Here is a 14,135-nt window from a genome sequence, read left to right as displayed (position 1 = left end):
ATGTTTTTTATGTATTTTTTGCAGGTAATAGGGTGTAAAACTGTTAATTTTCATTTGGAAAGTGGGGTAATGTCACATTTTTGTCATATGGTGGCGCTAAAATCAAATGGAAGAAGGACAAGGTAACTTTTTATGATTTTGATGGTATTTGAGAATAGTATTGAGTATATAGAAGTTATTTTAAAGGTTTTTTGAAGACTTTTTTATATGTTAAATTGCTGTCAAAATGCGAAATATAGTAAAATATTATATTTTACACAATGGCAGTAACACTTACGCCATATAGTACTTCATGTATTAATTTTTTTATCATATATATTGTTCCTGTCCCAAATTCTAATTAATAATAATAATACTATCAATTTCAACCATTTTTTTTAGTTATACATTCCATTTTCCCATCTATTAGTCTCAAAAGTGAGTCTATCATATGCATTGTTCATATAGTACTTCATGTATTACATTTTTTATATCATATATATATATATATATATTCCTGTCCCAAATTCTAATTAACAATAATAATATCAATTTCCACCCATTTAACTTTAATTGGCTCCCATGGCCAACCACAAAAATCCAACTTATTTTAACATGGAGCAACAAATAGGAACAAAATAAACTCAAAATATTTCTTCCCACACACACACACACACACACACTTACACACACACAGAGACACGCCCCTTTTAATTTCCATAATTCACCAGTTGCGCCTCAACCTATGACATCACAGCCCCACCCCTGAATCTGCGTCCCTTTCAGCAAGTGTGTGTGTAACGAGTCCGTCTATACACACACACACAGACACACACACACGTGTGAAGCAAGAGGTTCACACTGGAGCAATTCTCCTCTCCAACTGACTCCCAGGATTATTAATATCATCATAATTTTTGACCTAAACAGTCCCCTTACCCATCTATTTTTCATTTTTGGGGTTGGGGACACACATTTGTCTCTTTTGTCCATCTCCAAAAATGTCTGGAACTCCGCAGGATGTCAGTAAACTCACCGAACTGACTTATAAGGTGAGTCTACTTACTAATATTTATCATTTTTGGCAGCCATTTGTTATTCTAAATCCTCATAAATGATTTTTTGAGTGGAAATCTTCTATAATATGACATTAAAAGGAACAAATTGACTTGGTTGAAGTGAATTTATATGGATTTTCTTGGGAATTTTGTATTTTTTTAAAGGTTGATGCGTATTTCACGTGCCATGGTGCAAAACACGTTAGACAGAAGCGTCGGTATATTTAGCTGTCAAGCAACAAAAAAGCCATTCTGGAATGTCACGCCCTGTTATTATTGCCTGCTGGTGCATCACTTTGTTGGAAAGTGTGATTAGAACAACGTGCCAGTCATGCATGAGTGGATGGATGCTAATATTTACATTTCATCTCATTTAATCCAATCCGGCTGCCTAAATGTTTCATTTTTTTATTTTTGCAGGGTTAAGACACTCCAGAATGAGTTAATGGGCCAATTTGTTAGTGTTAGATGCACCTGAGCAATTGTAAAAAACATTATAATGTCGCTAAAATGACATAAATTAAAAGAAAGTTATAAGGTTGATAGTTTTAGTTGGGTTTTGTGCCTGTATTCTACTAGAATTTAAAACAAAATGGATTAGAACTTTATATTGTGTCTTTAAATCAGAGTATGGTATTTTCCGGACTATAGGATGCACTTTTTTAAATAGTTTGTCTGGGTCTAGAACTTATTTTTGTCTTTTATTTTGTCACTCTGACTTCTAATAGTTTACATTGTGTTTTTCAGTCTAATAACATTAAACAGTCCCTATTTTTGTCTTATTTTACTACTACCCTAACATATGATGTTGTTCTACCTACAAAATGCAATTCAAAGTCCAGTGCAACTTATATTTTTACCTTTTTTAATCATTATCATCGTATTTTAGTTAGTACGGCTTATATTCAGGTATAAAAACCACTGCAATATCTTCACAAACCCAAAAACTATCAAACTCCATTAAAAATACCCTTCAAATAACAATTCAAGCTTTATCAATCCACAAAATCAAATCAAAACAATACATTCACATCAATAATCCTACAAAATCCTGCTTTTATTTTGAAACCGAACCCCAAATGGCCCTAGGACCCATATTTAATCACCCCTGATCTAATCAGTGGCCTGATTAGACTCAAATATGGCTTCTCTTGATTAACAACAACAAATAATCTGAAGGAGAAATCTGGGAACCAAAGTCCAGACATGCCCGAGTATCAGTGGTACAGAACAAGAGATGAAAAACTGAAAAACAACCCCCCCAAAAAACCCAGAACCTGTTTCCTTTCTCTCTACTCCATTCTACACTTTTCTCATTGTAAAGTCATACCGGCTTCCCTATTGTTCTTCCCGGGTGTGTCGGGAGAGCAAGACGGCCCGTGACTGCTCAGGCATTTCAATGGAGACGACGGGGCAGGGCGGGGGTGCCGTGGTTGGCTCTAGACTTTGCTCTTTACGGGGAGTGTAAAGGAATAGACTGGAGGTCAAGTTAAAGATTGAATTTTTTTATTGCGCCGGCATTTAAAGAGCAAGCGGTCTGCACGTGGATTGGAGTCCGGCTATAAAAAATTACGTCAACAACTTGATCGATGGAGGGCGTGTGGAATGGGATTGATTGGTAGACCAGGTCTTGGTTTTTTGGTTTTAGATCGATAATGAAAAGGCCACAATGCTGATTTTGCCTCCCCAAAAAGTTTTGTGAAAAACAATTAAAATGTGTCATTTGTTGAGGGTGCGCCTTTAAATGCAATGCCCCTTATAGTCGGGAAAATACGGTAAATTAATTCTGGGATAAACCTCAGCACATCTATGACTTTAATGAGGACAATATTGTTTAATTTTGCCCAAAATTTGCAAACCTTTGCCAGAATGTGATGGACCAGTTCAACCCGAGCTTGAGGAACCTGGTCAACCTGGGGAAAAGCTACGAGAAGTCCGTCACGGGTAAGAAAACTAAAGTTTTGCGGAATATTTCAAGTCAATTCCAGGTAAACTGACTTTATTCCAGATCCCTGGTTCTTATTTTAGTCCAACTTCATTCACTAAATGTACAAAAATTGTATCGAGTACTTCAGCAGATGAAGTTCTAGATTGCCTAGCATGTAGCGATCCACTGCTAAATCCCCTCAAAATGTTTCACTTTGGATTTTTTGCAGGTATGACTGGCGCCGGGAAGGCCTACTTTGATGCCATCGGGAAAATCGGAGAAAATGCTACTATGTCTCCAGTGTCGAGGGAACTTGGTATGTTGCATATTTTTACAATCCTTTGATTTGCCCATTGTTGCCGACCATACCAGCCCCTGTGAATGTGTTGCCATGTTGATTCATCTTAAGAAAAGTCTTTGTTATTCCTCACCATGCTTTTGAACACAAGTTTTTCTATTCCGTGTGAAGGGATAAAATGTCAGACAGATAAAATCGAAGATAATAGATGGAATGGGGTGTGTACATATCTGGCAAAAAAGGGAACAATATAACTGTTTACTTGAACTCACTCAGGGGAAATACATGTTATCTTCTTTGTTTAATTCCAAACATTTGGCTGATTAGAACAATATTTTAACATATGGCACTTTTCGAGTTCTAACGTTTAAATCTGCTCAAAATAAGATAGCAACTTTGTATTGGATTCTATTAGAGTGAAGCCAAAGTCTGTTTTTTTATGGAAAATGGTGGGTTGTATTTTATTTATGAGGTTTGAAGACCCTGCAAGGAATAATGATTGCACTTAAGTTCACCAAGTTCTTCAATCATAACGACTCTCTGCAGTGGTCCGGTCTAAAAATGCATGGGTGGTTGCACACGGTCCTTTTTTGGGAGGGCGGGGGGAGCTATTTGACGGTAGGGTGTGAATTCTCTAGCAGTCTGCGGCAGTCGTCATACGGCAAACATGCTGGGTAAACACAAGACTGTCTTCTCACCACTGAGTCTTTCTTACAGCTTACGTTGACTCGCCCTAATCCACCAAATGTGCGCCTGTTTTGGGAACGGTGCTCTAATGTGGAGTGGAATTTGTTCTGGTTGTTGTGTAGGGGTTCGAATGTTCGGACTGGGGGTTTAGTATGGGTAGTTTTTAGCTAATTTGAATGTTTAATTAAACTGTACATAGATGGGAATGTCAGTTTGGACGGTTGTTTGGGAATGTGTTTGGCATTTGTGAATAGGTTCGTCGCCAGATTTCTTTTGGGGGTGGAGCTTACCGTTAATTAGTGGGTAAAAATGTGTCTATTTGCGGTCTTGGTGCTTACGCAAAAACGGTTTTGATTCAATTTAACTGCTTTGCTTAATTGTTTAGTTAAAGTTTAAATGGTTTGTTTTGAAAGTGCTTTATTTAGTTGCATTTATTTGAGTTGTTACACTGCCCCCTGTTGGACATGCAAAAGTAATTCCGATTAAATTTTATTGCTTTGCTTAATCGTTTAAGTAAAGTTGAAATGGTTTGTTTTGAAAGTGATTTATTTGGTTGCATTTGTTTGAGTTAATACACTGCCCCCTGTTGGAAATAATGAATATTGCATAATTATCAGCTAGCATAACCTTCGTAAATAGGCAGGGCTAGCTTCTGGAATCGAAAAATATCATAAAATAGCAACAATTATTGAATTAATATCCTTTTCTAACAAATTATAGGACAACACTGTGCCTATATTTAAAAAAATAATAATTTATATCCCATTGGCTACCACTGAAATCCCCCAAAAAACCCTTCAACCAAAAAAACACGATGAATAGACCCCAAATTAACCCATTCAATCAACCACATATTTTCCACAAAGCGTCTTCTTTAACTTTCTTATCCCGATTTCCAGATAACTGACAGAAAAATTCAGGTGTGGCACAATCCCAGGACCAAAAACCTTTGGATCGTGACGCTCACCAAAGGGGATGTGGTCACAAGGGATGGTGCACAAAAAAACACACCGTGCTTGCGTGGGTGAACTCAGCGATGCGTTTGATTGGAGGGCTCGGTGCCAGTTGAAAGAACAAATGATATGTGTAGTGCGCCGGGTAAAAAGAGGAAGGGCTGTCAAGGGTGAAATCAACTCGTAAAAAGCACTAACTTCCACTTGCATTGCGCCGTAATCCTATTGGATGTCGTATCGTCAACAGCTTACTCATCGGAGGGCCATACCACTTTCACTAGGCTCCCTTAAGTAGAGGGGTGTGTTTGTATACTCCATACTCGTCTTGTAAATATCTCGTCAGACTGGCATTTGATATATACGTAGAACCAGTTTGTGTAGAGGCGTTCTAATCTTGTTTTTGCACCCGATTCCGGGTTATCTGACTTTAAGTACCTATCCAATTTCTGGATAATTGTTTTATTGCAAAATATCTACTGTATTTTCACGACTAAAAGTCTTAAATTTTCTCAAAAATAGACAGTGTGACCTATAATCCAGTGCGCCTTATATATGGACAAAAACAAAAAAACGAAAACGATAAACCACCACTGTCGGATATTAAAAAAACACAAAGGCCTGAACTGAATACTCAATACTGTTAAATATGCAGATGTCATCTTAGTTTACAAAATGTTCCATCATATAGCTCCTTCCCCACTGCAAGATTTTATTCAATAAAATCCAAAATATCAACAATGGCTGGCTCTAGAGGTGACTGTGAAGTAGTGAGTGCTTCATACCTGGAAGTCAATAGCAATTACCGTATTTTCACCACTATAAGGCGCACTTAAAAGTCTATATGGTAATTTATTCTAAAATAGAGAAAAGACTGAACTGATATTTTCTTGTATTTTTTTCTGGAGTAGTGCAATATATTGGAGCTGCAGTTTTTCTTTTACACCCTATTAAAAGCTGCAGGTGCACAGCGACCTCTTTGACCCCCGACGCTCATTCTCAGCCGCAATCTCGGGCCGTGGCGTTGAGGTCGGTGTAGTACCGAGCATAAAACCCACCCATCCCCTACGGGGAGGACAAAGACGGCATTTACTGGTGCTTTCTAGTGACCTTTGGAGGGCAATGTTGTTGTAGCTGGACGCTGCTTTTTTGGGGGTTGAAGTAGTACTCTGTATGGAGATGTTTGTTTGGTTAGAGTGGAAAGTGTGTGTGGGTTCTTTTTTGGGTGGTTTGCTGACAAGCGTTTTGAAAAAAACATTTTTTTGGTTGAATTGGGGCATTCAAACTTTGCTGTTTTGGTGAAAAAGAAGGTCAAAGATGAAATTTGAAAGCCAAAGGTCATCTTATGTGGTCATCTTAATGGAAGTGGAATTTTATTGGCAATGGTCTGGAAAATTTTGGAAAATTTTGGAAAATATTTGATTTTCCTGGAATGTCATTGGAAAATAAAAAATGTAGAGCAATTGGTGACAATATTTATGTGTTATAGTTTCATTATGCCAAAAACTGCAAATGCCCCGCCCTTTTTAGTACATTTCACTTATTTCTCGCTTAGGCAAATTTACATTATTGTCCTTATTGTTATATAGCCCCCAAATAATGTAGTACTACCCAATTGCAGTTGATAGAACTTCCAAACTTTCCAACATTTACACATGCCTTTTCACCAAAACCTCCAAAAACTAAAGACTACAATCCTCTACCCCTAAAACTAAATTCAAATACCCCTTCAAATTCTTCTTAATGGAGCCAAATTGAGTCAAATCTGACTATTTCAACCCAGAAAATCAATTTTCTAGCAAACTACACCAATTTAAAACCCTCCAAAAACTCATCATTAGTAAAAAGAGCTTCTTTTAACACCCAAGTGTGGAATTTGTTCTGGGAAATACCTGAAGAGCTCCCATTTTTTTGGCCTTCCATGGCTTCATCCATTATGTGGGTGGACACGGGGCAAATGTTTACGTAAGCTGGACACCCGCTAGCCAACTTGGAGTCTAGATTTCACCTCATTGTGGTGTGTTAGTGCTTATTTACAATTGGCTGCCAATGTTGACTGGCTGCCATTGTCTAATGCCACATGCTGTTCTGCAGTCTGGATTTTGAATGGAAACCGTTCTAAATAGAAGTACCAGAACTATACACACTGATTGTTTGACGGAGATTGACAGCTGTTTACATATTGAAAGAAGAAGATGAGTCATTCAGGGTGAAATGATGTTCAAATTGGGCTCATTTTTACAAGATTAGAGTCGTTTTTTCAATTTTTTGTTCTAATGTGCGTGTATATTGTAGTTCTTTTTGAAATATTATGAAATTAATGGGAATATGAATGGAAATTGAGTTTATGATTGACTGAGACTTGTTATTTTTATAGGTATGGTTCTGATTGAGATTGCAGATGTCCATAAAAAGATTCATTTTGAGATGGAACAAAATGTAAGTAGTGCCAACAACCTTTTTCTATCAAAAAAATAATAAATTTCAACCAAACATAGCCTTAAAAAGCAATAAAATATGTTAATTTTGTTCAAATTCTCCCACTCAACCAGAAAAACTTATTATTCATATCCAGACTGTTACGAAAAATCATTTTTTTGCACATTTACATTAAAAAAAACCTTCCTCGGTTATGCACAAGCTTTTTTAGCATCTATCTGCAAATTAATGTGATTATAGTTATCATATAAATCTCCAGAAGATTCTACTTTTATCCTGGGGGTATTTTTTCATGTTAGACGAAAATTAGAATAACAGATGTCAAAGATAAACAACTTTTCGACTCAAATAAACCCACTTTGCATCACATTTGTGTCATTTAAAAATGTAGAAAGGATGCACGAACATTAGTCAAGTGGAGTCAAGCTTCTTTAACTCTCAGATTTTTTGCTTCAGGCTGAAATTCTAAGAATATTTACACGTGTCAAATGTCCGTCTGTCTGACTGCAACATGACATTCCTCAGATTTGAAGCACGCCGTCCTAAAATATCTACTTGGCGTCGTCATTGTTCTGTGGCAATTTTGGGAATTTTTAAACCAGGAAGCTCTTAAAAATCCATTATAACGACTCCCTGTTTCTCGGAAAGGCTTAACAAAAGAATAAACCGCACTATAATGCTTTTGTATTTTTATTTTTGGTCTTTTATGACGGCAGCTCAAACGATTCCACCGAGAAGTTCTGAGCGAGCTGGAAAAAAAGACGGAAATGGACGTCAAGTACATGAACGTGAGTGGGATTTATGTTTTGTTGGATGGTGTTTCCCAAAAATACAAATACAATTAATGTGATTCTGGTTTTATAGGCTACTTTTAAGCGCTACCAATCGGAACACAAGGTGAAGCAAGATTTCCTGGACCGGTCCCAGACTGACTTGAAGAAGCTGAGGAGGAAGAGCCAGGGCAAGAATGTGTCCAAGTATGAGATCAAGGAGAATGAGGTGACCACTGAACCCCTATACTAAGACAAATTGTGCTTTTCCTGACCTTTTCCAGACTTTTCCAGACTATTCCAGACTCTTACCAGACCTTTTCAGACCTTTTCAGACCTTTTCAGACTTTTCCAGACTCTTACCAGACCTTTTCAGACTTTTTCAGACTCTTACCAGACCTTTTCAGACTTTTCCAGACTCTTACCAGACCTTTTCAGACTCTTACCAGACTCTCTTACCAGACTCTCTTACCAGACTCTCTTACCAGACTCTCTTACCAGACTCTCTTACCAGACTCTCTTACCAGACTCTCTTTACCAGACTCTCTTTACCAGACTCTCTTTACCAGACTCTCTTTACCAGACTCTCTTTACCAGACTCTCTTTACCAGACTCTCTTTACCAGACTCTCTTTACCAGACTCTCTTTACCAGACTCTCTTTACCAGACTCTCTTTACCAGACTCTCTTTACCAGACTCTCTTTACCAGACTCTCTTTACCAGACTCTCTTTACCAGACTCTCTTTACCAGACTCTCTTTACCAGACTCTCTTTACCAGACTCTCTTTACCAGACTCTCTTTACCAGACTCTCTTTACCAGACTCTCTTTACCAGACTCTCTTTACCAGACTCTCTTTACCAGACTCTCTTTACCAGACTCTCTTACCAGACCTTTTTAAGTTAAAAAAAGCCTTCTTTCTCCTAACTCACCATTTTCTGCCCAGTACATGGAGACCATCTCATCCCGCCAAATGGACATGGAGAAATTCATCGCCGACGGCTGCCGAGAAGCTCTCCTGGAAGAAAAACGCCGCTTCTGTTTCCTAGCCGACAAACACTGCATGTTCTCCTATCATCTCAGCAACTTTCACGATAAAGTAAGAGCGGACCAGTTCCCTTTTCAGGGCCGCCTCGGTTAAAAACTGAAAAAACCTTAAGCTCTACCGTCCTTCTAGGCCAAAGACGTCCTGAATGAAAAACTCCCCGGCTGGCAGGAGATGTGCTGCGATATCAGCAAAGTCCCGGACAACGTCAAGCACATGATTGACGGACGTTCGGCCAATCCGGAGCGATCTATCCTTGCTGACCGTTTTAACAGGGTTTGTGTTTGTGGGCGGCCAATCATGGAGTGCATTCATTTATATTCTTTCTCGCCCCCCTTTTAGAATAGCGTTGAGTCTGTGCTAATGCCGCCGGCCCCCCCACTGAAGGCACAGGTTAGCCCCCTAGCCAGCATGTTTACCCCCGAACCCAGATCTCCAACCAGTTCGTCTTTAGAGAACCACTCGGGTAAGGCGGAGTCTCCAATTCCTCCAAAAACAATTGCAATTTTCTTAATGCTTTTCTTAACTATGACATGGATGACATCATTTCTTTATTCTATTGCGATTGCCAGCAATTTTTTAGCATAGCTCAGCAGAAAAAATGCACTTGGATAGATCAGCCAAGCCGATTCAATCAATCAAAACCTTGTCAATGTTATATTAAGCATAGAAATATGTAAAACTGGGAAACAAAAACTTGTAAAATCAGCAGAAATTGTCAAATAGAAGACTAGTTTAACATTTGATTTGTTTTGGACTACAATTTAAATTTAATTTAATGATTTTTTTGAATTGATTCGCTAAGGCTACCGTATTTTTGGACTATAAGTTAGTTGCACCATCTTCAGGTTGCAGTTTTAGAGGGTCTTTTTGTGGTTCAGAAACCAAGAAGAAATGTACTTTAGAGTAAGAATATTGAAATTCAGTATATATGGCAATTTTGATATTATAGACAATAGTTTTGTTTTGGATTTGTGAACTATAATGTGCATTTCAGACCAGAGCAGCCTCGGCGAGGACAGTCCAACCCGGATTTCGGGTGTGAATTTGAGCAAAAGTAGGCGGGTCAGGACCGTCTTTCCACACTCGGCTGGAAACAACGCCACCCTACTCAGTTTCAATGAGGGTGATGTCATCGCTTTGCTTATAAAAGAAGACAAAGATGGCTGGCTTTATGGCGAATTGGAGAAAACACGGCGGTAAGTACATTTTTAGTTGCAAAATTTCCTAATTCCTAATTCCTAATTGGTTTCAATTCGTTTTTCATAACTTGAATATTTTGTAAGTAGAAGTGTACTTTATATGTAAATCTATAATTGGTTCAACCGTCCTCAAGCAACTACCAACTAAACCTTTTAAAACTGGTCAAAGTGTCCCAATCGTATATGAAAAATATATATTTGTTGCAAAGTACTGAGCTTGTACTTCTGACATAGCTACTTCGTAACGAAATATACTGTCGGAGAATGCCTTGTTTTTCTTTTCAATTGTGTGCACTCAAAACAACAATCAACCTGAGTGACTGACACAGGTTTTTTTAACACATTGCTTAAGTGGCACTTCAAGTACTTGCTTTGTCCTAATCAATATATGTCGTCGTATGTTAGTACACGAGTATTTCAAGTATGGTGAAGGCAACCTTTTGCTGTTGCTATTATTTTGTAATGCAAACAACTCATTTTGATGCGATTAAACGGCAGCTTGTGTTATTGGAATCGTGTTTTCTATGTGTGTTGCTAGGTAGATTTTGTCTCACATAGTTATTGTGTTTCTCTCGAATAATCTCATTGTGTTTAATGCTGTTTTTTTAGTAAATACTTGGTGTCTAACATGATCTTTGGATCTCTTAGACGGGGTTGGTTCCCTTCGTCCTACTGCAGACCGTGTACTGATTCCCACGTATCAAATAGGTAAGAAGGCAATTTATATACTATATAATATCAGAAGACTTATATGAAATATATGCCTGGTATTTGAATATTACACAGCAGCCATTTTGAGACCCCAGTGCGAAGTCCAAGTGTGAATAGTCTGACCGACCTGGACCAGGACGAACCGGTATTGTTGCCACCGGCGGACTATTCGGACGACTACGCTTCCAACACGGCTATCTCGTCGATGGCGTTGAGAAAGAATGGGGTAAGCATTTCGACCAATCACAGTTGGCGATTATTTCATTGACTAGCATCGAATAACAGTTCAAAGAAACTTTTAAAAATCCCAAAAATATAAAATGTACACCATAAAAATGCTGTTGCGGAAGGTTTTCGGATCGTATAAACCACGATAAACGAGGTATTACTGTCATTTTCATCATAACCAATCAAGCAAATTTGTACACACTTTTTTAAATTGAAATTAAAGTACATGTGGAGTACTTTAATTTTTATGTTAAGCTATTTTGGCTCAGGAAATTCCCCTCTGTTGACATATAAAGATTTAAGTATTTTTTTTATAGTGTTGTTATAGTTTATTTTGCGTGGGTAATCCATAAGCCACTCCCACTTCCCCATACAAATGTTATGACGCATTTTAAACCCTGACTAATTACCTTTTATCATCAGTTTTTTTTTAACCACGCCTTGCTGTGACACTCAAAATTTCCTTCCTTCTAGTCTTGTTTTTGAAGATTATTATGGGTTAGAATGTACTATATTCATAATAAACGGCATTGCGGACTGGCATAAAGGACAAAAGAGTCCAGTCATGATATGAGTTAGTGAGATAACTAACCATAAAAGATAAATCTATCCAATAATCTGACCTGCAAGTCCAGACGAAGCTCTCCTCTCTAATTTCTCATCAGGGGGAGTGTACACAATGTCCTCACCTAAATGCTGACTCAGGGTTTTACACACAAGTTGTCATTTGTCTTCATTTTATACTACTACAACTATACAATATATATAGTACCGCATTTTCTCGCATATAAGCCGTATTTGTTGTTAAAAAATGGTGAATAGAGAAAAGATAAACAGATAAAATGGTTAAAAACATTTATTTTTATCTCTATAATTGAATTTCAATAAAAAAATAACCCTATTTTGCATTAAACATTAATTAAGCTGGTTGTACTGACCACCTGACTTACTTTTTGAATTTGTCTAGTCAATAGGAATGTGAAATTCCGCAATCAATGTATAAAGTATCTCAGAAATACAACGTATGATGTTTTTTTTCTTAAGATTTACCCTTCAAAGTTTATTAAAGTATTAAACCATGAATATTACATATATTGTATAAATACACCGTGAAAATTGTGATTAAGGGGGCGGCTTATACGAGAGAAAATGTAAAAATCAACGATTTTAAGGCAATTCTAAGGGTAAGGCTTATACGTGGATGCGACTTATATACGAGAAAATACAGTATATTTTTTCTAATGTGAATTTTGCTTGGCAACAATGCAAAAATTTTACATTATATTTAGACCGCTCATAAAACAATCATCCTCAAGCTAGAAAAAAAATAAAAGATGAGTGAGCATTGTGTCCTTTGCAGTGAATTCTCGACCAACCAGATTCCAGAAAGGCCACCTCTTCGTTTTTTTCACAGGAGTTGTTTTACTTGTTAAAACTCTTCACGCCAATATCAGGCGGAATGACACGTGGATTTGAATTAAAAACCTGTCTGGTCACACTGTCTTTTTTGTAGAGATGGGTGGGATTTCTGAGGGTTATTTCTGATTTTTTTGTTTATTTTTGATAGGTTTCTTTAGTGAATGGGACAGGAAAAGCTCCATTTCTTGGGTGAGTTACAAAATAAGACTAATGTCTGCAAAATGGCAAGAATTTCAGAATAAAAGCGCTTTTTATGTTTTTTATTTTCAATTTTCAGGGGTGGAAATCCTTTCGCGACAGTCAAGCTGCGACCAACCGTCACCAACGACCGATCCGCCCCCGTCATCTAGACATTTTTTGACCCCCAAAAATCCACCAAAAAATGGAACTTAAGTTAATAATACATTTTATTGTGACATATTTAGGACATCAAGTGTCATTTTCATACATTGTTGGTTCGTGCATATAGTTTGTGTCTATTTAATTTAAAAATGTTTACTCAATAACGCATCATTAAACGACAGAATGAGCAAAAAAGTTGTAAAATTAGGCTAAAAATCTAATTTTATGTTCCCAGCCAAACTTTTTAAGTGTTTTTAAAGTGCCATGTTTTGTAAATTAGGACGTTTAGTAATATATGTCAGTTAAATTAAATTTTAACTCATTTTTTTGCATAAATAAAAAAGCAAAACAAACATTAGTTTAAATGAATAAACAGTGTTTTTTTTAAAAGAAATGTTAATATTATTGTTTGTGCTGCTGTTTTTGCAGTAATAAAACTTTATTTTTGCCATATTTTTGATCTATTTTCCCGGCCACCAGATTATATTCCTGATTTAAAAAGATCAGAAGAATAATATCATTTTTTTAATGAATTTTGTCTTTTAATAAGAGCGCTAATGATGTGAGAATGAAGGAAAACCTGCTGTGTTTTTTTAACAGAATTTAGCAAAGAAGTACGTCAGGATCTCGGAGAATATTTTATATTTATAAACAGAATTTGTGTTGGAGTTATTTAAATAAATATACAGCGTATGTCCATTATTTGGTTTTGTTTCGACTGTAACAATGTTTAAAGTTTTTGATGAAGGGAATATTTTTTCACGCTTTGTGATTGTTTGGGAAGGTTTGCTGTTCAAGCAATATGAATATGAATATGCCAAATTCCTCACAGGTTGACATTCACGTTGTTTGTTAATGTATTGGGTCACCGTTTTGAAATACACACAGTAGATTTTGCAAGGACAATTATTTTGGGGACACTCATTTGCTTTATAGAATGTGTATACTTGGAGAATTGATCATATCTAGTTAGTACTCATCATCATCAGTAGTCCCTCCTTCGGTGTATCTTGCCATTGTGTTCACATTGTAGCCTTTTTTTCTTTAATAAAACTTGATACAGTCCACAAATCTATATTGA

The 14,135-nt window shown here is 36.9% G+C and overlaps 1 protein-coding gene across 2 annotated transcripts; it reads left to right on the top strand.

Moving 5' to 3' along the window:
- Positions 1–749: 749 nt before the first annotated feature.
- baiap2l1a (BAR/IMD domain containing adaptor protein 2 like 1a) lies at positions 750–14,129 on the top strand. 2 transcript variants are annotated; one of them, XM_077738835.1, is made up of 14 exons: positions 750–1,031; positions 2,906–2,981; positions 3,194–3,280; positions 7,277–7,338; positions 8,055–8,126; positions 8,203–8,337; positions 9,054–9,206; positions 9,285–9,428; positions 9,495–9,618; positions 10,150–10,351; positions 11,003–11,062; positions 11,144–11,291; positions 12,861–12,901; positions 12,990–14,129. In XM_077738835.1, the coding sequence occupies exons 1-14, from the start codon at positions 981–983 to the stop codon at positions 13,060–13,062; spliced, it is 1,428 nt and encodes a 475-aa protein (XP_077594961.1). In that variant the 5' UTR covers positions 750–980; the 3' UTR covers positions 13,063–14,129. The 2 variants fall into 2 exon arrangements, with proteins under 2 accessions (XP_077594961.1, XP_077594960.1); XM_077738834.1 differs by having other exon boundaries at positions 11,141–11,291.
- The last annotated feature ends 6 nt before the right edge of the window (positions 14,130–14,135 follow it).

Source organism: Stigmatopora nigra, chromosome 18 (genome assembly GCF_051989575.1).
Source record: "Stigmatopora nigra isolate UIUO_SnigA chromosome 18, RoL_Snig_1.1, whole genome shotgun sequence".
NCBI lineage: Eukaryota > Metazoa > Chordata > Actinopteri > Syngnathiformes > Syngnathidae > Stigmatopora > Stigmatopora nigra.
Note: the sequence above shows the minus strand (reverse complement) of the source record. Positions and strands in the feature narration are given on the sequence as shown.

Bases quoted from the DNA above. Each gene is read 5' to 3' on its own strand.
- baiap2l1a (XM_077738834.1), top strand. From the start codon at position 981: ATGTCTGGAACTCCGCAGGATGTCAGTAAACTCACCGAACTGACTTAT. The intron at 8,127-8,202 runs GTGAGTGGGATT...CTGGTTTTATAG, and splicing joins TGGACGTCAAGTACATGAAC to GCTACTTTTAAGCGCTACCA. The intron at 8,338-9,053 runs GTGACCACTGAA...TTTTCTGCCCAG, and splicing joins ATGAGATCAAGGAGAATGAG to TACATGGAGACCATCTCATC.